This window comes from Anopheles moucheti, chromosome 2 (assembly GCF_943734755.1).
Source record: "Anopheles moucheti chromosome 2, idAnoMoucSN_F20_07, whole genome shotgun sequence".
In the NCBI taxonomy this organism is placed as follows: Eukaryota; Metazoa; Arthropoda; class Insecta; order Diptera; family Culicidae; genus Anopheles; species Anopheles moucheti.
The window spans coordinates 39,060,714-39,088,664 of NC_069140.1; the positions used below are offsets into that span (position 1 = coordinate 39,060,714).

At 43.9% G+C, this 27,951-nt stretch overlaps 1 protein-coding gene across 2 annotated transcripts; it reads left to right on the plus strand.

The window, feature by feature from the left end:
- Positions 1–3,122: 3,122 nt before the first annotated feature.
- LOC128300965 (disheveled-associated activator of morphogenesis 1) lies at positions 3,123–27,932 on the plus strand. 2 transcript variants are annotated; one of them, XM_053037245.1, is made up of 8 exons: positions 3,123–3,149; positions 16,877–17,227; positions 23,206–25,284; positions 25,357–25,493; positions 25,576–25,737; positions 25,809–26,369; positions 26,460–26,631; positions 26,702–27,932. In XM_053037245.1, the coding sequence occupies exons 2-8, from the start codon at positions 17,183–17,185 to the stop codon at positions 27,029–27,031; spliced, it is 3,486 nt and encodes a 1,161-aa protein (XP_052893205.1). In that variant the 5' UTR covers positions 3,123–3,149; positions 16,877–17,182; the 3' UTR covers positions 27,032–27,932. The 2 variants fall into 2 exon arrangements, with proteins under 2 accessions (XP_052893205.1, XP_052893196.1); XM_053037236.1 differs by lacking the exon at positions 3,123–3,149 and having other exon boundaries at positions 16,878–17,227; positions 23,206–25,493.
- Positions 27,933–27,951: the final 19 nt, after the last annotated feature.

The window sequence follows — 27,951 nt, forward strand, 5'->3', positions numbered from 1 at the left end:
ACCCAACCAGAGCAATCTTCGTACGCAGGACTGACTATACGGCTGCGGGTAAATAAAGTAACAGGGAGGCAGAAATAGCAGACCAGACCTCTAGACCTTATTAGGTTGTTGGTGTGTCGAAGTGGAATCCTCAAAAATACACCTACTGTGTTGCACTTGTTGTTTAACACTGTCCTTAACTGAACATTAACTGAACACAGAACATTAAAGCATGTCGTATTTATGGCCCAGTGCGTATTTATGGTAAAAATATCTAAAACTAAATTATTGTGGCAAATTATATACAAAAATGGTAAATTAACCATTATAACCAAATATAATTTTAACTAAAATCTTAAGAGATAATATGTTGTAAAACAAATCACTACTCAGAATACACTGTAACACGGAAAGCATCGTTCCGTGTGTCAGAAAAACCGACTTACTATGGGAACCATACAACCCACCTCATCCCTTCCACTTAGCCGTGTGTTTGTGCCGTTACTGGCAGGGAAAGTGTTTTCTCCACTTCAGCATAACGGGACGCGAACCACGAACACGGATCGCCACACGGATCACCGTTCCCCGATCCGTGCCATACACTGACCCCGGCAGCTTCCCTTTTAATGGTTCATTAAAAGCAAATCATTGAATCAAATGATCTCTTCAACACCCCAAACCACGACACGTCCGTCTCGATAGGAAAGACGTTACGGACATGGATTGTGAGTCTGTTATTTTTTTTTTCTTAAGAAGGACCTCGCATCAGATTACCGTGTGTGGGGCAGAACGGGATCAACTCATCAACTTTTAATAGAGCTTCGGAAGCCAGCTGTCCCAATGCCGTCCGGTAAGTGTGTCTGTGACTAGCGTGTGTGATCGATTAAAAGTCGATTTAGTTCGCATAGCAGGAGTTCGATGAAAATTGGCGCCACCGATAGGGCAGACCCTCCCGTACTTGGGGTTGGTGGTTGCGGTTTTGCTAGTTGTTGTGTTACCTTTCTGTTTGGCTTTATTTCCTCATGTTATCTGTTAGCTGAGCTTTGTGGATTATCAAGTGACGTTTCCGTGATGGAATTCATGCCCGCGTGCTGCATAAGCGCTGGATAGGAGTGTTTTAAAATGTGTGCGTTGTTTACATCAGCTTTTCCTGTTCTGTTGTATAATATTGCATTGAAACACAATGTCATAATAGACCGTACCTTTTTTGATTTGTCCTGTTTTACCTTACCCATTTACTTCATGGACTAAATAATCAATTAATTTCACCTATTTAAACCGGGGCTATCTTTTTAGTAACCAAAATATTGCATATTTTTCCCAAACAAATAAACCTTGTTTCACAATCGTGTTTGAAATGCATTCAACTGGATGACACTTGAGACACGGTTGTCATCCACCTCGATTGAAGAATGGTGATAAATTCCAGTTTCTCTACCCAAATAACATTACACCACCACGTCCCTTGATTAGGGAATCTTCGGTAAAACCTCCCAAACATCGCTGAACCAACATCAACGGCGAAAGGGTTGACAACGTGGAATTCAATGGGGTTTGAAACTGATGGAACGGTACGGTCTGCATTGGTGTGAAGTAATAAAGTGCGATAAATTATTATCCTCCCGCGTGCGATCCTCATTTTTTACCCGGGGGATTTTTTTTTGTTTCGGCAACGATTCTCATCGGGATTCAAACGAACCGGTCGAATCCTCTACGCTGTGCGAGTTTCGAGGATCGGTAGGGATTTATCTTACTGCTCCGCCAGCGGAATGTTAAGCTTTACAGCACTTGTGACACACATTTTCGTGGCGTCTTCCGCACCCGCTAGCTGCAGCGTTTCTTTCTCCCTTTTCTTCGCTTAACATCATCGAAGCCCGATCTCTCATCTTCAGGTGACTAGGAAATGCAGACACGTTCGCGCTTACGCGAGCATTCGCGCTGCGTGATCTTGTACCCGAAAAACATGATGAAATTAATAGCTACCATGCAGGCACAGCGCAGCAAAAGGCACCCAATTACGGCATCGATGAGCACGCAAACACGCACACGCCGTTTGCGAAGCCGGGAAATGTGTGTGTGTGTGTGTGTGTGTGTATGGTAGACGAAGTGGTAAAGTGGCGATAAAGAAGCAAAAGATGGACCAGCAAATGAGAACCATGATCGTCCAAACAAGCCTCCTCCTCGGAGTGGAGAAAATCCTCCACGCCAAGGTGTGAAAAGATGGGTATTTTGGGTGTTCATAAGTGGATTGAAATCAATCCGTCCCATTCGGTATGGATGAGCCTTGCTCTTGGCTGGCGCGAGGTTGTGAGATCGTGGCGAATTTAAGCGTGCCAGTGGCATAATTTAATCAATTTTTCCGATTTTATAACCTACGTTGCTGCACACGCGCTTGAAGAAAAAAAAGTGCCTAACTCCTCCTCACTAAAACTATGTTAGTGGGATTATTTTCAACCCTTCTGCTTTAGTTCGATCGTTCGCTAGGGGGTTTCAACAACAAAAAAAATCGTATAGCATTGTAAAGCATACGTAGTAAGCAATCAATTCAACTGACCACTGCCTCGCATACGACCTGTGCGCTAGCTAGCTTAGACGGTCGATCTATGATTTTCATTTCTCTCTCACTCATCCTACAAAACGTTCACAGCAATTAAAAAAAAGGAAAAATATATACAACAAAAAATACCATAAAGATTTATGCAGGTGATATTAAATAATCACCAACAGCTTGTCAACGTTAAGCGCCATGGCGTGTGTGTGTCGCGGTACTACGGACGAAACGCGCCATATCGAGTCGTTTGTCAATGTGAACGATGCCCTGAATGACAAATTGAATTAAGAAAAGGCAACAACATACTATTGCCACACGGTATGTTTCGGTTTGATCGATGTACGAAAAATGAGGCACGGATTGTGCTTTATGTTGAATGTATCGTGTTTACCTTACCTATTGATTTGAGAGCTACAACCGTTCAAAAGCTACAAAAGATTTCAACGAACTTAAAGCGACGAACCCATCGCACGAGCAATGATTTTTGTTAATTAAAAACATTATACTATTATATTTATACTCCAATTATTAACTTATTCCTTATTTTTCTACTTTCAGGTAAGACCTGTAACTACTCCGTTGGTTGACTTGTCGTCCCACCTCACGGATCATTACTTCGGTGAATTTAATATAAGTAACAGTTAATTTTTCACTATAACGCATTTTTAACTTAAAAGCTTTATCTTGTAAAACAAGCATTTCGCCCAATGATGGCAAATTCATTTTCAATGTTAGTAGTGAAGTCAACGTAGAATGGAAACACAACCAAATCAAACACGCCCCGCGAAGAAGATACGAGATAAAACTCGTTTGACTCTTAGCACCCGGACAGGTGTGTATTTTTTTTTGTTGGGCGACGTAAACCTAGCAAATGTAAACAGCTGCAGGCTAGACGACCGATTCTCCATCCCAAAACGGCCCCCCTGGGGGCATTTGTGTATAGAGAAAGTAAAAGTTTACCGAACCCGGGCTTACGGACTGATCGCCGGAAGGTGAAACGAAGAGAGAAGGATCTTGAAATGGCTCTCCAAAAGATTAGTTAAATTAATTACTAGCTTAATTAATTGCTGGGTTCAACATTTATGGCAAGGCGTTTCGAAGTCGCCCCAAATCAGTACACACACTCACGCATGAATAGCGTCGCACCAGGCAAGAAGCACACACAGAAAATATGGCACATTGTGAGCATTACAAATTGTTCGAAAAATAGTGCATGAAGTCTATTGTTTTTTTAACAAAGTAAAGAATAAATAACAAAACAGAGGGTTTACATATGCACTGCAAATGTCACTACTTGTAGCCACACTTTCTAAAATTCAAATACCTTTAAGGAACAGCAAAACATACCACATACATCAGCTCAATTTGCACGTGCAACTGCAACACAGCACACTGAATTACCGTGAGCTTTCGGGGTGATAAAAAGAAAACAAGCCACACTTAGGCCGTGTTGGTGAGGAAGCTCAATCAAACGTATGCCGCCAAAGGCTAAACGACTGTTGACGTCATGTTAAGCATCGGCACCATATCTTTTGCCCGATGCCGACAAGCCGAGCATAGGAAAACGATCCATTCATCACTTCCAGTTCGAACAAAAAAAAACTATCGCAGAATACGAAAGTTTATCTTTCTTTCCCCTTTACTACCACACCTTTACGCCGAAAAAAAAAACCGGATGCAGTCAGCAGAAGAGGTTGGAAAAAAGCTTCGTCTATCTGCACACCAAACCGCTAGAGGTCATCATCATCATCAACGTTTTCCTCCCGATGTTTCGATGCTAGGTGATTGATGGTTGTTTTTCCACACTTTGCGAAGCGTAGATCACATCTTATTGCTTGCCCGGGCCCCGGTCTGAAGGATGCACACAAAACACGCGCCCAGCGACGGTGTACATTTGCATCTGTGGCGCGGTTGTGGATTTAGACGGATTTGGATACAACCGTTGTAGCAACGTTGCATCTGCATTCACCATGCAACCACTACGTTTGCCCGATGCATTGTCATCACGGTCATTGGATGGAAAGTTCGTTCAACTGATCCTAGGCCGCCTGGGCGCCCGATCCGATTAGCCATCGATGGTACGATATGGCTTTACGAAGACCGAGCGGCGCTTTAAGCTCTCGATTGATGTACCCCCAACTTGTCAACATGGGGGAAATCCATGACGGTTTGAAGGTGATTGGGATCTGATGAAGATGATGCAGCATGGTTACACTGTGACGGTTGGCAAATTGACAGATTTAGTGCCGCATAAATAAAATCTAATTTCATTGTGGACTGTGGTTCATTCAAAGATATTGATTCGAAATGTCGTCTTTTTTATACGTAAAGCCAATCATTCTTGAAGAACGTATTGTCAACAATCGGCAAACTGTGTTGCAACATGCTTATTTAAAGGTTGGCTAGAAGATTGAAGGACGCTATAAATCTTTATTTATTTAAAAATGTTATTACCCTGCAATCCATGGTGCAAGTAAGTTATCTTACAACAAGGAAACAAAAAATAAGAAAAGTAATAAGCAAAGTTCAGAAGGTAATGTTGAATACCTCGAGTCATTGTAGTTGGAAAACGTTTTTCAAAACAAAAATAAACAAAAAGCATAAACGATTCCAGTTGTACATTTAGCAACCTTGTTGCTTACCTTCTGCTCTACCATGTTATTAGCAAAGCAAACAACCTACAACAAAAAATCAGTAAAATGTATCAAACATACACTCTTCAACCGTAAAACCCTCCTCGATAAGCGCTCGAACGCGAAAAATGTTTGCAATTTTTCGTTCTCTTAATTACTACCCAGCGGCACCCATTTGCAACAACGCGGAGCTGAGTGACAAGGCGCATGTGGCAAAAATTGCAATTGCAAGCGGCCGCAAGTAACACCAGCCGCGCGGCATGTGTGTGTGTGCCCCCGTCTATCGGTTTCGCTAAAACGGTTTCGGTAGGTAATGGACGCGTTGCGGATTTTTTTTTGTTTTGCGTTTGCCCATATTCAAATTATGACACCACACAATAAGCAACGCTTTCTTTTTGCCGACCATTGGCACCAATGGTTTGGACATTTTTGGACACATTTTTCCAAGCCATTTCTGGCCAAACTCTTTCCATCCTTTCCTTTATCCAATCAGCGCCAACAGTTACCGACATCGCTCGGGTTAGCGCACGTTACATCATAAAGTGTGTATGTGTACAAAATTCCTGAGAAATTGGCCATAGAGAACTCTTCAGCCATGCGTCCACATAATATCTGACAATAGGCCAAAAATTACCCATCGTTTAGCCCGTCTCGAAGGTTCACCTGTTGCTGTACAATTGCATGAGCAAAAAAAAAGCATACATCGGTAAACATTACAACATCATAGAAGCATTTCGCAAACATGCTTTCCCATTCCTGGCGATGGTGGTAATGATCCTGGAGCAGTAAATTTCTCTTACGCGTCTAACCGTTGGCTAACAAACGACTTCAACGAATGGCAGGTGACGAACCTTTTTTTAAAGAAATTATCCACTCGTAATACAGCACAGACATTGGGGCCAAGTATCATGACTTGTTCCCGAAACATGTCGTTTGGGTTGTTCTATTTTTGGTTCATACGAAGGTTAATCAACTGAACACATCATCAAGCACATCAACAAATTCCAGTCCACTATGATGGATGATTACCCTTCTATTCGATTATTGGAACATTAAAGAAGGAAGGCGAGAGAAGTTCTTTTTGGCGTAACGACCTACCACTAGATCATTCCGGCCATTTCTGGCATATTAGACTTTACTACGTGACTACGGATAGTCAATTATTGCTACCGAGGAACGATCCGGCAGGGAATTTGTCTCTATCCGGCGCTGCCAGCAAATACATCACTGGGCTCACCCCATACCCATCGTGTAAAACAAGTTTAATAACAATGTTTTTATGGTAAATTGGACAAGGCACGAGATTCGAATATTCGAGTTTATGTAGACTCTAGACAATAAGAGCCAAGTACGTTACAAAAGCAAGGTAACGAATGACATGCTAAGAATGTTACAATGGCGAACCAACAAGAGTGGTGTACATGACGGTGATTTATGGATCATTCCATGTCGTATTCCGAATAATTACCGCATCAATCTACAACATAAAGTGTAAAGTGTCTCCCGAGCAGGATCGAACATACAATAATTAAATAACAACCCGGATGAAAAAATTGAGTAACCATTAAAACAAAATAAAAGGGGAACAATCCAAGCGCTAGTTATAATACAGCATGTTTTATGGATCGCCGTACCGAGTTGGTAGAACCTGAAACACCTCTCCTCCAAGAAGCCTTGAGAACGACCAACTCTCACATGATGAAACAATCGAAATTATCCTGCCGTTACCAGCTGGGTAGTAAAATATAATCACCTTCTGCGGTATAATACAACCGTTAAGCATTTCGAAATCATGACTGTTACGCTACCAATGTTTATGCAAAACCAACGAAACCAAAAATTAGAAAGCCAACGTATGTGATGCGGTGCAGCCCTTACACCGAAGGGCGCCCATTTCAATTAATCACTAATCGTCTGCCTGCCACAACAACCGAGTGTCTTAATTACCGCATTCATCTTCATTACACCGTCGGGGAATTGGTTGAGTAAATGGATTGGTTACGAACCTCGAACGCTCTATCCCTTTGATTTTAACTGATCGTCGAGCCGAGGGTAGTTTCAATCGCAAAACAATTCCAACAGTTCCAGTGTCTAATGGAACCAAGAAAAAGATGGTTCATGTCAAACCTGCACGGATGTATCTATTTTTAACTGCTGACCTACAACAACCAGTGTGCGCACTATGCGTCTGTCAATGACCGATCGCCTGGATGGATCCGGTTGACGTTACCCCGGTAGGACATGCACCGCTTAGACACTCAGAACACGTGCGAGTTTTGCATACGGGCTGCAACCGTCGAGCACCCGTCGCACCAAAACAAACCGACACACGCTTACGCGCTAGCGCTTTCATTTCGATTTCAAGTCGCTGAAGAATAATCTGGTCCAAAAAAGGGATCCTGGTTGGCCGGTAGCTGCACCTCATCGCACACGTACGTGGTCGCGATGCAAGAGTGAAAGTAATTGTTCTCATCGCGCGAGCGGAGTGGGGATAAGAAAAGGGGAAGTTTGGTTGGTGGTAGAAAACACTATCAGATTGGAGAATTAAAACAACGGGAGCCCAAAAACAAAACCCGTACGAACCATGGGTATGTGTGACTGCCCTTAAAAGTGATGGCAACTTTCGCCTAAACATGGCAGACGCATGTATCTCCCGATCGATCGGTTTGCCCTCGCGGGACGCACCGGTACGTTCGTTCTACTTATTATGGGTTCCTGCTTTTTTTACGATGTAAAAGTAGTTTTATGTACAATTTTATCGCTGCAAACGGTAGGAAATTCGATTTTTGAATGTAAAACAAAGAAAATGAAGCAGTGTGCGGGGAGTGTGCACTATCAATTGGAGAAATTTTGACCTGAGAACAAAAAAAATGGCGATAAAGCATGAGAAATTGTTGTAAGATGATGATTACTTTATGATTACTAAACATTCCTTTTAGATTGTCTATAAATAAATTTGTTCTTTTTCCTAGAAGTTCTTTCGTTTTACAAAGTTTAACACAGTAAAAATCATTTGAATTTTTACCCAAAAATTTTAAATTAATATGGTAAGAAGATAGAAAGACCTAAAGTAAGACGTTGAGCTAACAGAGTTCGTGAACAACAATAGCCTGGTTGACGAAACCATCATCACTAATAACGTACACAATTTTTAAACCTAAAGAAAATAAATAACAAAGCGTAATTAAGCACTTGAATCACCATGTTCAAGTTCAAATGTTCGTTCAAATCATAACAGATTTGTCCCATTATCACTATATTGTTAGCAAACCTTAGTAATGTAGGTCAAAGCTGTGGGGTTCTTGTTCAATTCAATGTCGAAACGTCGTCTCTATTCACCAAGCAGCCTGAACGACAAGCTACTGCTAAGATTTTCCTTCATTCCAAATTCATTATTTATTTGTTTTCGAACAATCTCATTCACGGTTCCAATTAGGAGAAGAACGAAGAACGCTCTATTTTTCATTCCCACGCCGTTTTGTGGAAAAAAAACAAAAACATAAACGCCTCTCCTTCGATGCGCTATTATGTGCAAATTTGCAAACAAAAAAAAACCTAACTTTTCATCACCAAACTTCAGTTGGTGCTTTGTTTATCCACTGGTTTTTCCCGCGTACAAAACGGTTGCCATCCGAAAAAGCGATTCGATTAGCGCATTTTACCACACGTCCACCATCGCTCATCTGCTCCGGATCAGTGGGCGTTGGATGTGCAAGATGAGCAAGCAAACACAAACGCCACATCTTTCACTACTTCACCCTGTTCGCACACCGAATCGTATGCCAATGTTTAACATTAATTTCACCGTTCGATGCTCTTAATTGGTCAGCATTACCAAGCGCGGCGTCCGATCGGGTGTGCTGCCTTTGCCTCCTTTTCCTTTGGTTCCCAGCTCGTCCCGAAAACCGAATACCGCGCCAGTACGAGAGTTTGGCAGACAAGTGAGAATTAAACCAACCTATTCCCATCCCCAACCGGTCTAGCCCTCACCCGTTTCGGTGAGATGTGGTGAAAGAACCATCACCTGTTTGTGTTTGTTTTTGCTTTGTGGTATTCCTGCAATCGATCGAGCAGCACACGATCGTCTTACCATTGCTGCAAGATCACATGCTAATGGGTTGTTATGCTATGGCTAAACGTAGCACCATCTTGTATGCGCAACGAAACCCAAACCTTTCTTCCCCATTCTCGGCACCGTTGTGAGAAACGTATTAGGAAATTTCACACCAGTCTGTTTTACAGGGGTTCGGGGTTGCCAAGATTGGTTGCATTTCACTTTTTTCCCTTCGCAATGATTGAAGTGTTCGGAGGAGAAAATTTTTCGTTCGATTCATGCTCAATCAATCGATACGCGCAGCGGATCGTCCGTAGGTCGTGAGAATAAGTGTTGATGCTATTCGGTCGACGTACTAATTGAAAGCTTCTTTCCAATACTTGACCTCTAGCAATATAATATGAACTGTTTTGCAATATAATAAATTAGATACCTTTATAGCGTCCGGCTGCTGAAAAGTGTACTGCATAAGCTAAATTGTTGTACCCAATTCCCAATTGCGTGCAAAATATAAACTCATGTACTCATTAACGGAATCCATTCCGGGTGCCGCATTCCAGGCAGCAGCAGCAGCAGCAGATAACGAAATAGCAAAGGTGCAAAAAATATTTCACCCTGTTGTGGGCGATTTTGTTTACGTAACGCAAGGAATAAGCGTGATATTTTCCGCTTTCAAAATCCACCCACCGAGGGGGGGGGAGGAAAGAAAGTGCTGGGAGAGAGGGGGAGGTGGGTGGTTTGGCTGGTAGGAAATGTCAAAAAATTAATTTCACACGTCGCGTTAAATGTAAAATGAGGATATATATGCATGTGTGTGTGTGGGTGAATGTTTTTTTTCTTACTCCCTGCTAATCGAGCTTATAAAGGGCGGAAATGTTGAGCCATGGTCCAAACAAAATTAACTCCTCTTTATGGTGGTTAAACCAGCCAGGTGTGTTTCAGTGAGTGTGTGCGAGGTGTCCACACTTTCTTGATATCTTAATATGAAGAAAATGAATTCCTTGATTGTATATTTCTGTACAATTTGTAAAAGGTTTTTTAGTTTATAAATTGAAGTTAAAGACGGAACTCGGTAAACTTCGGTAACTCAGTAATCGTGAAGTTTAATTTTAATCGGAAAATGTATAAATATTTTTTTTACGAATTGTGTTATATAAAAATATCAATAAAACTGTTCAAACTAAATGATCCATTCTATTCACCATTTTTGAGTGTACAGAAATCTATACCTCTCTATCCAGAGGGTGCCAATGAGTGTCAGTAACTGCAGCTAATAGAGTACTCTCTCATTCGCGTCGACCATTGGCAACCAAGGAAATGTCAGAATTCAATGTGAATGGCTTTTCGCTTCCCTAGCGGGGTATCCATTCCGGAAACCCAATGAACATTTCCACACCGTGTCTAATTGAATCAGGCTACATCACCGTCGTTGGACCAAGCCACGTAGCTTCTAGCATCGACTTAGACATTGTCCTCGCGCAGGAGCCTAGCCATTTTACAAGGCATAGAAACATAATTCCCATTTTGCCTAGGAACGATGAACGATGATCATGCAACGTAACTGACCTTTAGGGAGTCTGTTCCTGCTTTATTCGGACAGCTAGGAGAGTAGACATTAGCCGCAACGCAGTGATTCCGGGCACGCAACACATTAACGCACCAACCTATGGGCGGCTTGATTGTGGAGTACTTCGTAAACAAAATTAGCTTCCGGCGCCACTTGAGCTGGACACGATCGCGTCCACCCGGGTCACTGTATTAACATACACCGCGTGAACCAGAAAAGTTACTTTGCAGCAGGTTGTGTACTACCGCGTGTTTATACTGCTTTTTTTTTTGCTTCTCTCAAATCCACACGCCATTCGCCGCTGTCGTCATCGGCATTGGTCACGCTTGATGTGTTAGGCACCCCCCTCCCCGCTACCATGACGACTTTGCCAACTGCACTTGTTAGTGATGCATTTAATTGGCTCTATTACTCGCGACAGTAGGAGGAGAATTGGGAGAAGTTTCACTGGCTACTACCGGGCACACTTTAACCAACACTTAAGCACCGCACGGGTTGTGATAAAGCTCCCGCACGTTTTGGTCACCTTGGTGTGCCTCGGGCAAACCATGCGACGGTTGGGTTAGATAGGGCGATTAATCCATTTTATCCGCAGATCCGTTAGCGGTTTGTGTTGAAGCGCGTACAGCAAGTACCGTAACCGTTTACCGTACCACCCTCGCCAGTTGGAAAAAAAACTGCCTAAAGGGTATAACGGACAGAAAAAAGGGAAAATTATATTAAATAGTTTCCTGCTGACCATGCGGTTTCTATCCGTATTTTAATTTGACCATGATGAATCGAATTATTGCAACTATTCGATTGCGTAAACATTGAATTACTTTTCAATTGTCACATTACCGGTCATTTAATATCATATCACATCAAGCGGATTCAGAGATCATTGCTTACTTCAAAGCTGTATATCAAATCAAAGCTACATTATTAATGCACAATTGGCGAGGAGAATAAATAGTAACACGGTGGCATAATGGTGGTGATGACGGTCTTAACACAAAAGACCTTGCACTAAATCCCATTTGGACCTATATTTGTCCGAACCTACACTGTTTACTAACTGTTTAATTTCCATACAAACTTTTCATAACAGAATGATTGATCAATGTATTTTAGAATAACAGATTTTAATGTGTTGTGACATCAACATGTGAATAATTCTGCAAGAAATAACTTTGTGAGATCAAAATAATTCCTTCCGGATAACAAAACCCAACTTTAATTTACTGTTCAAAACCTGCTCGATTGACTGGCCCGATTGGTCCTCATCTTTTTGTTGAGTCTTGTCAAAAGGACACAGTTTCTTACGTTTGCCAATGTTTTAAGGAATTATTAAAGGATTTAGAATTATATATAATTGAATTATAATTATATTAGTTTACTGTTCATTCCATAACTAAAAAAATTGGTAAAGTTTGTTTTTTACTTCTCTGCTCAGTGCTCCACGTTTGGGAAAAATTAAAGGAGAATCACGAGAAGTAATCAGCATTGAAACAATGTCCATAATTAAACAAATGGTTAAAGAAAGGTCGTTTGTAATATCCTTTCCTTAAAAAATCACAATTTTCCGCCTACATCAAACAATTTCCACCATAGTTTTTTTTGCACCTGTGTGATTGATCATTGCGCCATCATCGCTTGCTGCCATATTTCACGGCCAAGGTTACAGAGCTTGACCACATATGAGCTAACAATTTTCGGTGAAACTTTCACACCGCTTACCTTCATTTTCACCTTCCAGTTAATTTCCTTTCCCAACAACACCGCACATTGGTTAATTTTCCGACGATGCGCATGCGTGTATGCGTCGTTTCATCTTTCACCCGATTCGATTGTTGACGGAAATTACCTCGCGCAAAAGCAAAAAGGTCAACAAGAACGTCATCGAATTGGTGTGAATAATTTGCCATTGTAATACGCCACCCGCAATATATATGCGTGCGTGCGTTTCCTACCGTACGCGTAATTGCAACACTTTCTATACGGTCAAGAAAGGCTAAAGCAATACACAGCACTATGGGCACTGCCGCTGATCAATGCTGTAAAGATCGTAGCTACTTTCGCTTCCAAACAACCTGCTCAGAACGTACACAACCCTGGCACTGTACACCCTTCACCGTTACAGCCAGGAATGTCAGCCACCCATCGCTAGGCCGGTTCCAACCAGTCCCGACGCCCTCTAACAAACGCCACCAGATAACGTATGGCCACCGAGCAGCAGGGGCAAATTGAAATGGAAAGTGCTAATTTTTAAAAATCGCACACTCATCGAAGGAGTGGCACAATTTGTTAGGGTTTTTTTTATTCGCACGGGCTCGAGTCACTGACACACACACGCACACCTTTGAAGGTTTACGTATAAGGGAGAAGGAAGTTGTCGATGCTGGACTCGTGCGACAAGTGCCCGGTCGAGAAGGTAGCGTTACCTCATCAGCATACGCATCGATGTGCCGTGGCTCGGATGAGGTCAGCAGGCCGATGGTTAAGCCTGCTATGATTAACGGGCAACCTAACACGGTGAACTTCTGCGCGATCGGCACAGGGCACACCGGCCAACCCGACATGATTGAATTTATTGGTTTTAATCACAGGTTTCGTGAGTTGTGGCTACGCACCTTGCCACCAAACCGATTTGAGCGCAAGCAGTGAAAGTTTCGATCCGAAATGATAAGATCTGCTGCTTGTTTCAGGCACGCAAAATCACATGTTTTTATACAACAACAAAACGGTTAGGGATTAATGCGCTACTAAAAATAATGTTTAGTTGTATTAATGTCTTTAAATTAACTGCGAATTAAATTTTTTCTTCCATCAAGCGGTTGCTTTGGAACAAGATCTTGGTTCACGTGACATTCTTTTGATATCAGTTTATCTTGACGCCACCTGTAGTACCATTCTGCTCGTTTATCTTTACGATAGTACGTGATCTTGGGGCTAAACTTGAACTTGTTTGCAGCGCATCTCCTTCGCATCTCTCTGATGCGGAACGGCGCACACGGCGCAATATGGTACCGCAGCCACGATTTGTTTTGTCCGGAAAACGCTGTAGATAACGGTAGCCAAATAGTCGGCAACCAAACAACTCCCCTTAGAGCACAACCGTCGAATTATCAGCAACCGCACAGTAACCGCGTTCCGTACCCGTGGGAGCATCCACCGGGTACCTTTAACTGTTATTTACCCAACCTACAACTTGCCTAAACCTCTCCGCTTACTCAAATAAAACCTGCAGCAGATAATAGTCTCCGGTCACTGGGTACACCTATCCCAATTGCAGCTGCCCTACAGAAGAATCCCCTTACACTCGCGCTTGTGGTTTGTTTTTCCAGACTTTCCCCAATCGTACGCGCAAGGTTTGGCGATTGTGTTTGCCAAAGACCCTGCATGCCCCCTGCATGTTTATGTAGGCAACCAGGTCGCACTGCCTAGTCTCGCTTTGCGGGTGACAAACTGTCTAACCGTCGTTGCGCGCTGCACACCAGTTGCATTCCAGCGTGTCACGTGAAGGGTCACGTTCGTGCAGGAAAGTTCCTAACCGATGCGCATGATGCGGAATATGTCCGAGCCCGGTAGACCGGTGGATGAAGGTCAATAGCGAGTACCCACCGGACGGATCGCGTATGGTGCACGTAACGTTTCCAGAGTGCCTGTACAATATGTCAAGCCGGTGAAGGATTCACCGATGGTCAGTGGTTTTGAGGTGCGCCACACATCGGAAGAATCTTTCACTAAGGACATCTGGTTCGATCGGGTTTGATGAGGCAAAGATAGTCACTATTAATACATCGACCTTACTTGTCAAGGTGTTCCTAACAAGCGGACCCATACTATGTCATGTTAGTGGCATGATTAATGATGCAAATTCTTACCCCCCTTCGGTAACACCGGGAGTGTAGTGCTCTTTTCAATCGTAAAACTAAGACAAATCTTCATCCCACCACGTTAACGACTCGCAAATGATCGTATCCGTACGCTAATGGTTTGCCTTACACAGTCTCTTGAGCGTGTGCACTGATTTCTGAAACAAAACGGTCAGATAGATATTTTATAGATATAATTGGTAGGACAAAAGCGCCGCAGGTCCTGCGCAAATGCCTTGCGTGAAGGCTTTGTATGCAAAATACTAACTCCGGTGAGTTGTGGAACCGATGCCGGGGTCTTACCATGCACACATTGTTGGGCTGTGCCGCTTCAACACAATGTCGGAAGGGTAATGAGCATAACCCATTAGGAAACTATGTCCATTTACCGTGTGACAGGTGTTTCCATTTAGCTACTTCTAAACGATTAGTTGATGGTTGGAAATGGTGGTGTATGATTTTTGACTCATTTTGATTAATACAATGTATCTGTTGATGTGAAGCAATGCTTTAAAATATCAAGTATTTTAATTTGTGAAACACCAAAATTAAACATTAAATTTCCCAAATAATTGAACTACTGTAATGAATTTTCAATAATAATACCTTTCGGTTCTATTGGAAAACAATATTATTCACATATTTACATAATAAATAAAAACATCTCCCAGGTAATTATTGCATGCGTTTGTTTTGGTTCGTTGCTTTACGCGTATTTTTAATTTTAACTCATTTGGCACAGTTACATCACCGACACCCAAACTAGAGGGACAACCCTCGGTGCCATTGTAAGGGCGCACCGTTCGTAATTCGTAGGCATCGACGACTCAAAAAAAAGATACGCTTACGAGACAGAAAGCATTACATCTCCCGCGCGACAGTTCCCAGGCCGTGGAAGACAGTACAATGATGTAGCCGGCCGAACCGCCTGTGTACCAACAAAACCGTGCTGACTCATCGATGATCTTCGACAGTTGGTAGTCAGCAACAAAAAAAATGTAACTCTACCACTTCACCACACGTGTGTGTAAAATCGTAACCCATTCGAAAAATCATTCCCAATTCCCCACAAACAACCCGCAACGTGAGTGAGTGGGGCTCACATCTTCCATCCCTCCCGTGACATCACAACAATGAGCCACTTTCTTTGCGGGAGGCACTTTCTTTAATGATCGTACTCAAGAGGGCCAAACACACACAACAAAGCCGTTACACGACAGGTTTCCCTATGCGCGGGTCAACGGCACCTATGGGGTCAACTGTTGGAGATTCATTGGGGGATTAGGGTGAAATGTGGCAAAACAAAAAAAAATCCAATCCACCCAATGACAAACGTCAAACATACGTCGGACACAATCGTTCCCTCCACACATCGATGTCATTTTTCACAACATTTTTGCGATCACATTACCGATCTTCCATACACACACGCAGCGCACGCTTGCATCATTCAAATTACTGTCAAACGATTGATTTTGAGCAGCGAAAGTGGTCACCATCGTTTTGGGGTTGAAAATGAAGTCGCCATTGTAGTAAACCGCAGACAGAAGGGCGTGGGAGGGAACGCTAGAGGAGAAAGGTTGTGGTTTGAAGATGGAGAAGCGGAATACTTTGCTGATAAATGGGGGGGGGGGGGGGGGGAATGGCTTCCCAACGTCAGGGATCAACAAGACGCGTTCCTTTTTCAAAAGGTGGTAAGACCTCGAGGCTAAAACCCACCGACTCTCTTTTCGCCCTGAAGCGTAAGCATACACATAATTAATGGGCCATTTGACCGCAGGCAGTGTACGAGATTCGCACGATCCACACCCTCACCGTCCCGTAGCGGGGTCTTGTGGAGTTGGCTGTGTGCTCTCCCAAACTTTTCGCCCCGGAGCCGGAAGTGGAGGATTTACCATAAATTTGTAGATGCTGAAAACTGAACCCGACTCTCGCGGTCTTTTGACGGGCGAGACTTTAAATGGCTGCATTATTCGCAACGCGCCAAAGGATTGCCGAACGGAGATAGTTTCTTAACTGCTATGAAAGGTTGGATTAGATCTAACAACAACGAAAAAAAAGCTACAAGATTATGCAAACACCCAATAATGCGAATTACTATCGTTAGGTGTGTTTCAGGAACGTGTGGCGTGTTGAAGTTAATGGACATCATCTTTACAACAAAATCATCTTACACTATAAGCTAAGCAATGAAACTCCGGACACTAATCCCTTATTACTCTACTACCTTTCCAGGGTATCCCGACGTGTCCGATCAATTTGGCCACGTTGCGGACGCGGCTGCCCGATCTCGGCAGCTGGAGTTTGCCCCACATATGCAAGGAAGCGGTCACCAACAGTGGCGGCACCACCACACCGGAGGGCACTTCCGGTAACTACAGCAGCAACATCACCGCCACGGCCGACGCCTTCTATCAGCCGACGGTGCCGGGTACGCTTCACACGGTTCCGGCCAACGGTACGGCCGTCACCGTACAGCCCACGGCTCAGCAACACTACCACCAGACGAACCTGCACAAACACTACAAGGCACACAAAAAGATGCCGGCCTTCCGTGGACGCCGGGGCTGGTGTGGTTGCCTGCAGGTAAGCAAATACCCCGTCGTGTCATATACGTGCGCCTCATACACTTGCTAATGGGCTGGGGCTGGAAACAATTATGCGAACGAAACGAACAAAAAAAAAAAAAAAACAGCACGATAGATAGTTGGGAAACATTGATAATGCTTCTTTTGTTTGCTGTACAACAACTTGTGCATAAAATGTCACACTAATCTTGCATCAGAGCAGGGTGCCGTTGGCTACGGTTCTAATGTCATGTGTGTATACATTGATCTCGATAATGTCATCTAGTATTTTTTTTTAATTTGATGTTAAAACTATGCTCACACTTTACTAGGGGCATGTATGTTTTTGATTACAGATTAAAGATGGATTGATCTTGAATTAAAAAAAAAACAATTACGAGAGCAGCATAGATAACGCTTGTGTGCGCTACGACGAAGGGTTCGTCGCTTGTTAACTTTCCTTGCGCAGTCTTTTGTTTCTTTGACCATGCTATGACGCTGTGAATGAGTCTAAAACACCTTTTGTCCGAGGAGCACATATGAAAACACTCCTATCGCTTGTTTGGAGGGACACAATTATTACGAAACCATTTTCCCCGGTTATCCACTAACCAACGAAATCGAAACCTAATTTGATTAAAGTACTGCCATTTCATCCCAGCAACGATAATGTTACATACTGTGGGCAGAACCGCACCAAAACCACCGATCGGTTAAATCATCGCACTAGCGCCTCGTGTAAAAACGCTTCCAATCTTACCGCTTAACATGGCCGTCGATTTATGCACCATCGGAAGTACCACACCGGGAAAAAAGAACTCCCGCGGCGTGCGCACAAATTCGATCGAACGGGTTCAGTTCCGCGTAATCGTGCTGCGTCGGTGCGTCGCCACCGGGCCCCCAAAACCCGAGAAGTCCTGCGTACCACGACCTGTCGACGATGTGTGGTGTACGATCATTTATCAACGTGTATGCACGCTCGTTACGCGGGTGCGCGGATGGAAACGCGTCCAGTAGACCGAATTCCAAACACTTCCGCATCGGGCGTACGTTAGTAATATTGGAATAAAATTTCAAATTTCAACACTCGAGCGCAAGAGTGGATACCGACCCCAACGCCGGTGACGGAATTGCTTACCGGTTTGTACGAGCTTCCAAACATTATGCAGTTTCACTCTCGATTGATCATATCGGCTAAGCGAAACGATCGATAGAGGCAATTTATCATGATATATTGTACGTGGTCGCGATCTGCGCCCCGGATCGTTCGATCGATCGTGCGTGCCTACGGTGACTGGACATGGGAGCTGGAAACCAAAAACACCTTTAACATGGTACTCTCTCTCTCTCTTTCTTTTTCTCTCTATGCACCACAAATCTTTGAAGGATAAATTACTCTCTCTACAAGAAAGCATTTCAATTATTTTAACAGTGATCGAACATTAGACAAAAATCATCCGCCCTATCGTCGTCTGCTCGGCACTATGCAATATGCTGCTGATTTATGGGCAAGATTTTAATCGATATCTGCTCCGAAAGATTTACTATCGGAACACATTTGATTTTTTATACTCTCCAATAATCCGAGCTGCAAGTACTTTCCTTCCCGTCCGGATAGGTCATTCGTACGATAAGATAAATGAGTGTTTATTAGTAATTAAATGGCACCCATGATGGTCGATGGCCATGTCCGGCCGTTGTGTTCATGTAGCGCCCTAGCAGCACAAGCGTGATGTAATGAACGTTCGCCGATTTCTTTTTCCTTACTTTACAGCTCGGTTGACTTGCAAGATACAGTCAAGATCATAAAATAAAAACATGCGTTGGTGACTGTTTACGGCTAATTACGTTTTATCGAGGTGGTGAAACGGGTAAAGATAAAATTATTGACTGTTCTGAAAGTGACACCAATTCGTTGATTACAATTTTGCAATTTTAAGAATTGATTCAAACATTAACCTCACGGAAGGACATTTGTAAATGGCAACTGTACTGCTTTTGTAAAGGGGCAGTAATATTGTCCTCTTACAATTAAGAGTCACCCCTGTAGAAGAAGCCATCAAGAAGCTCACGATGTAAGGATCGAATCCTAATGAAGCAATGACATTAACTTTGCCATTTCCCTCTCATTTGACCGTGATGTTCATTTCCTCGATTCAATTCATCACCTCAATATGAACGTCTTGTAATTTACAGCGCCATTACCTTACCTAAAAGGAAGTCTCATCGCGCCGAAGTGTGCCAAGATCAAGTCTTTGTTGCAAAACCGTACGCAAATTACGTGCAGCATCAGTCATACATGGCTCATAACAGTCCATAATTGGTGAAAATGATCTTCTCCGAACCTTTGCGCTTGGGACAGGCCCAAGAAGAAAGACCCACCCTGACCATTGGGGTGACACCCTTGTGGGGCCAAACTGTCAGCATCAGCTTCACACTCCCCCAAGTGTTTGTCCTTCGGTTTTGCGCCTTTGACACTGACATTCACGGTCACGGTTGATAAACAGCTAAAATGCTGTTGGCTTTTTACGTGCTTCAGTTCGACACGCTCGAGAGGGTCATATTTTGACGCGCTTTATTTTACCCATGCAGGCCCGTCCGGCGCATATCGGCACAATAAGGAAACCATCTTGCCGAACCATAACTTAAGCGCCAAAGGTGTCAATATGTTTATGCCCGTATGCGTGGCCGATACGTATCGGCGGGTCGAAAACTGCAAGGTTTCTCGCAAGGTTTTTCTCCCCTTTTATGGACAAAACAGGGGGACCTTATCGTGATTGTACCGTACAATATGTCGTAGCTTTAAATCCTTGCTTAAGGCTACTGTCCATCGGGATGTTTATACATCTCATCACCATATTGCAGCATTGTGTAATGACCTCAGTAATGAGCTGCGTCCCTCAGCACGGGAGAAACAGAAAACCGGCCCGTATTCATGCTTTTCCCTGGGACGATTGATTATGAGCGGATTTAATTTGCCAATCGCGACCTATTAGCACATGGTAGCATTAAAAAAACCGATGCTAATGGTAATGCTGCTGTCTGCGCCGTGCACACTAAGAGCACTCTACATTTAGGTACGATATGTTTCCGGCAAACAGTGACATAAGACGCAGTTTTCTTTGGTCTCTGGTGCGATCAAATGCATAAGCGTTATTTGTAGATAAGCAGATCACATAGACCAGCATTTTACTAATGTTATGTGTGGTTGGAGATATACTTCAGTTTGAAATATTTTAAACTTATGAAACTGGACTTTTGAGCCGAGGTGCAGTAAGAAACTTTTTGATGGGTAGAGAAAATAAATTCGCGAGCATCTTTAGAGTTTATAAACGCTGAATTATGAAAGAAACGCATTTGGTTTGAAGTTTCACGCACGGTTTAATTGTCGGTGCAGCAAGAAGCACTGAGAGACGTTGTTGGATAGCGTCTATTAAAAACGTTGTTGGATCAAAATTCAAAATAGTTGAGACAGTTGAGAGTATCTTGCATATAAAGTGTTTTGTACGTTGCTCCTGATCCTGATACACGAGACACATTCGCTGAAGTAAAGATTACAATGTAAATTACAAAAATTATCTCATAAAGAACTCTGTGGATAGATTCTGAGATGGCAACATAACCTCTAAAGCGGACGTGATATCGCTTAAGTCTAGGAAATTGGTCTCTAAATCATCACAACTGTAACTGTAGATTACCTATTGATGATTTATGAAGCATAATATAGCCTGTTTGGAAGAATAATTTTATACTTTTTTGATTATTTTATATTTCTCAAGAATCAATAGTAGCTAAACTAAAACCTGTCGACTAACATTCTCAATAATGAGGAGTATTAAATTACATCAAAGCTAATAGCATCCCTGAAAGGAGCTTGAAAGATAAATAGGTTTTTTTCTGAATTTTAATTCCTTTTTGCCAAACCCCTTAAAAGAATATCTTTTTATTGTTTAGTGGCATGTTTAGTGTCGATCAAAATGAAATAAAAATTTTGAAGATAGCTTTCTTTTCTGTACTACAGTTTACTTCTTATTTTTAACCTTTGGTTTGTTTGAATTGGGCTCTAGTGGTACTTGGATGCCCCGTTTGACCAAATTGGAATCGTCGTTCAAATTTCTCAATAAAGTCATTTTTGCCCCATAAAACTAAACCTAGTCACGTCGTATTTTTGACCAACAACAAACCTTGAAAGTAGATCGAATTGTTTCGTGCTTTTTTTTTACTCAACCTTTCCACACGATCACCACTATCATTATGAAATGAAATTTAAAAAAGGCACACCTTTTTATCACCCAAAACGATCGTTGTGACAATTTGCGACAATTGGTGGTGAACATGTTTTAACGAAACATTCTTTCACTTTTGCTCCCCCAAATTGGTGTCAATGACGGTCTCAGAAGCAAATAGTACAAACTGCACCCGAACACTACAACAAAAATCAATTTTGTCCATGCTGTCTCATGGTTTTGTGTTGACTATTTCATGGGAAACAATGCACTATCGCAAGAAAATTGCAAATAAGGAGGTATTAAAAAAAAACGAATCATTTTCTCACGACAACCGACCCTCGCGGTCGGGAGCAATAGGGCCGTTGAAAGTAATGTTGCTCCAGTGGTACAAATTTTTCACCGGTTCTACATCGTGCCTGTGCTCGTTTGGTTCGACGATTGATTCGACATTACCGCAAACGATCGTAATAATGCTGCAACAGATCGATTTCCTGCACAAATTGAGCGAACGCTCGTCTAATATTGGGCACGTACCTAATCAATCATCATCTATGCTTATGCCAGATGCTTAGTGCTACCTTTTTATCGGAACAAAACCCGGTCTTAAAGAAAGGAAATACACGATTTTGTTAGACTTCCTATACATATCGAAAGGTTGTACCGCTCACGCCTTCAAAAGATGCCTTCAAAGTGGCATCGTGGTCCAGGCGAACTCGAATCGACCTTTACCATCGACCTATTTTCGAGAAGCAACTTAGTAGCACAATACGCAGCATCTTGCCTCCGGTGTTATTTAATCGATGCGATGGCAATAATCGTTCCATACGATTGTAGCACTCTATGTACACGAAGCGTTTCCCTAAATCATTTCCATTCTTTAGACATGACCCATATTTGCAGATCTTCTCGATCGCAGGCAGTGGCATACCAAAACTGACTGTTGTACATAGAGTAAAGTGTTCAAATTGAATGATTCCAATTATTGCTGGGAAGTTTAACCGGTATAATGGAGTTACCTGGGGCTGTCTATTTGCCGTTTACATTGCATTAGACATGGCAAAGGCGGCAACATACAAAACTAAGAATAATGGAGCATTACAGAAAGGGTGAAATAATCGTTGTTATATTTCCCTATGCGTTGTTATGCGAAATGCTGCTGAAATGCGAAAGCGGTACCCAACCAAATTTGACCAGTTGTTAACTAGTGAATTTGAACTCACCAAACTCCGTAGTGGAGTGAACATCTCATTAGAATGACTGTGGACGACCAATCTCGAATATTTTTTAAGTCTTTCGACCCAGAAGAAGTACAGTGGTTCCGAATTAAAGTGGAGTTATGATCTTAATGCCCTTAAATGACTACTTGGAAAAAATGACTCTCGTAGTTACAAGAAGCTTAAATAAATTCCTGGATCTTGGGTTATATTCTAAGGACTCTTGCGATACCGAAACAATCTTAAAGAAGCTTAATTTAATGAACACTCCTTCAAACGATTATTAATATAAATTTCAAAGTTCTCTTGATCAAAGCAACCTACCATGCAATTAGTTTGCTGACAACCGGAGTTTAAGAACATTCATTTTCTTTTGAAGATTACTCTCTTCGTTTTGGGACAAATTTTACATAATGGAATTCCTATCCAAGTTCATATGTTTTATAGAAAAAATTTTCATGTATATATTCTTCATCAAAGTTCGTATTATTACACTTGCTACCAGAAGTTTATAAGTTTATGAATACTGATCGTTTGTTTTCTCTCATTTACAGGATGACGAACCTCCCGAAATCTGTGTGGTCGAAGGAGTGTTCTCCCTGCAAACTCTCACACCAACCCAACCGATGCCGGCGATCGATGAGCTCGACATCAAGTTTGCCGAGCTGGTCGAAGAGCTGGATCTTACCGCACCGAACAAAGCGGCCATGATGAGCCTACCGCCACAGAAAAAGTGGCAAATCTACTGCTCACGCAAAAGTCCCCTGGACAGCGGACCGAACGGTACACCGCTCCAGACAGTTCCTCCCTCGCCCGAACACTACATCGAACGGTTAAAGGATATGGCAGTGCAGCTGAAAGCTTGCGCACCGGACGAATCACCTACGCACGAATACGGACCCAAGATCGAATCGCAGACGGCATTGTTCGATGCGCTCAAAACGGCACTCCGTACATCGGCACACAGTTTCGTGATTCGGTTTATTGAACTGCAAGGACTGCCGGCATTGCTGGAGCTACTGCAGGTTCTCGATATACGGGTAGCGAACAGCCCATTGCACACCAGCCTGATCGGATGCATCAAGGCACTGATGAACAACTCTACCGGACGGTCGCATGTGCTCGCCCATCCGACCGGAATCGATACGATCGCACGTTCGCTGGCGGCTGACAACATCAAGACCAAGATTGCCGCACTCGAAATACTCGGTGCGGTTTGTTTGGTGCCCGGTGGACACAAGAAGGTGCTGAATGCGATGCTTAATTATCAGGAGTACGCGGCAGAACGTGCCCGGTTCCAGGGCATCGTCAACGATCTCGACCGCTCGACCGGTGCGTATCGGGATGACGTCAACCTGAAGACGGCCATCATGTCGTTCATCAATGCCGTGCTGAACTACGGCCCCGGACAGGAGAACCTCGAGTTTCGGTTGCACCTGCGATACGAGTTCCTGATGCTCGGTATCCAGCCCGTCATCGACAAGCTGCGCAAGCACGAAAACGAAACCCTCAACCGCCATCTTGACTTTTTCGAGATGGTCCGCAACGAGGACGAAAAGGAGCTGGCCCGCAAGTTCGATCACGAGCATGTGGACACCAAGAGCGCATCGGCTATGTTTGATCTGATTCGCCGTAAACTAAGTCATTCGCCGGCCTATCCGCACCTGCTGTCACTGTTGCAGCATATGCTACTGCTTCCACCACCTACCACCGGTCCGAACGCACAGCACTGGTTGCTGTTCGATCGGGTGGTGCAGCAGTTGGTCCTACAGCACGAAGAACGCCCCGCCAGTGACTGTCTCGATCCGGATGCGCCCGGTGTGGACAAGCGTTCCGAAACCGGTTCGGTTGCGTCCTCCTCGCTAAAGCTGCAAGACCCGGACGTAACACCACTCTCGATCGATGTGCGCAAGATCGTGAAGTTGCTGGTAAAGGAAGAAGAACTAGTGGCGTCCCGAACACGAGCCGACGATCTGGAGCGTGAAAACTCCGAAATAGCGGCTCGGCTAGCCAAGAAGGAACAGGATCTCGACCATCGGACGCAGGAAAAGGAAGATCTGGAGACATCTTTGGCGCGTATGCGAGAACGGTTGGAAAAGGAAAGTGCCAATCACTCACAAGCGGTACAACGGGCACTCAATGCGGAGATGCGTGCCGAAGATCTGCAGCATCGGTTTGTGAGCGAGCAACAGGAACGGCTTCGCCTGGAGCGGCTCGTCACGGAGGGTAGCATCCCGGACGATCAGAAAGTTGCCGGATTGCAGGGAGCCAACTGTAATGGGCAGGCAACGTCACCTCCACCGCCACCACCAGCACCCTGCAAACTACCACCACCTCCACCACCACCAATGATGATGCCAGCCGCTCCGCCACCACCTCCAGCACCGGGCGGTATGCCTAAGCTGGCGCCGGCCGGTCCGCAGGCACCGGCAGCACCGAAAGCACCAGAAGCACCGAAAAAGAACGTTCCCCAACCGGCCAATCCGCTCAAAAGTTTCAACTGGTCAAAGCTGCCCGACAGCAAGCTGACGGGTACGGTGTGGAGTGAGCTGGACGATACCAAGTGGTACAACAGCATTGAACTCGAGTCGATCGACAAGCTGTTCTCCGCCTACCAGAAGAACGGTGTTGCGGTAAGTGATCGTCGGGTGTCCATGGAACTATGCATTACTGATATGCATCTTCTTGATTTTCGCTTCCCACAGAATGATGGCTCGATCGAGGATCTTCGTTTGATTGGTAAGAATAAGGCCAAAATTTTGTCCGTGATTGATGGTCGCAGAGCACAAAACTGCACCATTCTGCTCAGCAAGCTCAAAATGACTGATGAGGAGATCTCAAAGTAAGTTGTCGAAAAAATGCCTACATTGCGATCTGAATCCCCTGACGTTTTCAATCTTACTCTACCAAAAACATCATTCCAGAGCCATCTTATCGATGGACTCCAATGAACAGTTGCCGATCGACATGGTTGAGCAACTGCTCAAGTTCACTCCTTCGGCCGAAGAACGTGCACTTTTGGACGAACATTCGGAAGATATTGATTCACTAGCACGTGCCGATCGGTTTCTTTACGAAATCTCAAAGTAAGTTCCTCTAACTCTCAGCAAAAGCGCCATTCCACATTGACACTGATCTCAACCTATCCCAATTGCAGGATACCTCACTACGAGCAGCGGTTACGTAGTCTACACTACAAGAAGCGTTTCCAGGTCACCGTAAACGATCTAGCGCCGAGGATCGCCAGCGTGATGGAGGCATCGCGCGAAGTAGCACGCTCTCGCAAGCTTCGGAAGCTGCTCGAACTAGTCCTGGCGCTAGGAAACTACATGAACCGTGGAGCTCGTGGCAATGCGTCAGGTTTCCGACTAGCGTCCCTGAACCGACTGGCGGACACAAAGTCAAGTGCAGCCAAGGGCACCACGTTGCTCCACTACCTGGTGCAAATCATCGAGAAGAAGTTTAAGGACATTCTGACGCTCGAGGAAGATTTGCCACACGTGAAGGAAGCCTCGAAGGTGTCGCTCGGTGAGATGGACAAAGACATTACGATGCTTCGTGCCGGACTGGCGGAAGTAAACCGTGAGATCGAGTTTCATCGGAGCAGCGGTGCATCACAGCCTGGTGACCGGTTCCTGCCCGTGATGAGAGAATTCCACGCCCAGGCGTCGGTGCGGTTTGCCGAGCTGGAGGACCAATTCCAGGACATGAAAACGAGGTATGTTTGAAGAGGAGTTGTAAGAGGAGGAGGATATGGGAGAGGAGATATCAGAAAGACTTGCTGATGTCTATTCGTTTCTAAACCCAGGTTTGACCGTGCCGTTCGACTATTCGGCGAGGATGGTTCAGTGGTGCAGCCGGAAGAATTCTTCGGCATCTTTGATGGTTTCCTGTCCGCACTTATGGAGGCTAAGCAGGATAATGAGAACTTCCGGCGGCGTCAGGAAGAGGAGGAAAAGCGTGCCAAGCAGGAGGCTGAGGTAAGTACAGCTTACAACTTTACCTGCCTGTAATCATGGCTTTAAATAACAATCGTTCCTTTCTTTGTAGCTAAAGAAACGCACCATTGAGCGTAAAACAAAGGAAGGGCTCCTGAATTCGGTGGCCGGTAAGTTGGGCCTCAAACCGAAACATACGAACGGTACCAATGGGGGTCCAGTCACGGCAGCCGATGCCAACAACAAGGGTGAGTTCGATGACCTCATTTCGGCACTCAGGACGGGCGACGTGTTCGGTGAGGATATGGCCAAATTTAAGCGTTCGCGCAAAACACGCCTCGGACCGAACGGGACCAACAATACGTCGCCACCGCGCAGTCGTAACAGCGTTGGACGTGAGGACAGCCGTGAACGGACCGGTGTACCTAACCGGCGACAGTAGACGTAAGCGGAAGTAATGCGCACACTCAATACCCCTAAAAACAAGATGTCCTCCAATTCGGAGCGCTAGCCGTTATAGATAGAGATGTAACCGTAAACGGCCAGTAGATAAATCAATCTCAGTGTGAAACACACAGCACAACCATGTATGTGTGTGAGTTAGACGTCGTACCATTTTTTTTTTTGGGTCTTTTGTGTTTGTTGGGTACGCTACATAGACATCTGAGGCAAACGAAGGAAAACGATTAGTTGCAGGGAAAATATGCACGGCGACATCAGGCCAAATTTATATACGTACCATTAGGCAAAGATGTAGAGATCACGAGACAGCTTCAATCATAAGTTTCTGTGCGTGTCCTTACGAAATTCCTTATTTTAAGCTGCTCCAGCTGGACAAGTCCTTCCCTACTTGTGTCGTTAGGTTGTTGTATTTCCATTTGTACAGTGCTTGTATGCTAGCTTTAAGTTCACCTTCGATCCCTCGTACGACATCGAAACCAAGAGTCATCGTTATCAACCTAAAAGGTCTTCCTTCTTTATAGAGATAGCAACTCATCCATCTCCTTTAAAACGTTCTGTCCCAGTTGGTTCCGTTTTGTCGTGTAATTAATTTATTTTAATCCTTATGCATGCATTCCTACTATTTCTCGCTATGAAGTTTGTGCGGTAGTTTGAGGTGTACTCAATGAGATGGAGCAATAGAGCGTATCAAAGGGAAAGGTTTAGAGAAAATGAATACGATTATTTGCAACATGTGCGTAGTACATTCACGAATGTACGAATGTTTGCTTTCACAGTAACGAGATTATTCAAATAGATATTATTCTGAAGCAAAAGTAACAACAACAAAAATCCCACGCACACACTGTCTGTGTATAAAGGCTTATATTTTCGAAACACTTTATGCTGGTCTGCCATTGG

What these genes read in the sequence shown, in the direction of transcription:
- LOC128300965 (XM_053037236.1), top strand. Translation starts at nt 17,183, where the DNA reads ATGCCGGCCTTCCGTGGACGCCGGGGCTGGTGTGGTTGCCTGCAG. An exon ending in TTTCTTTACGAAATCTCAAA is followed by an intron (nt 25,738 to 25,808) that starts GTAAGTTCCTCT and finishes TCCCAATTGCAG; the next exon opens with GATACCTCACTACGAGCAGC. An exon ending in TTCCAGGACATGAAAACGAG is followed by an intron (nt 26,370 to 26,459) that starts GTATGTTTGAAG and finishes TTCTAAACCCAG; the next exon opens with GTTTGACCGTGCCGTTCGAC.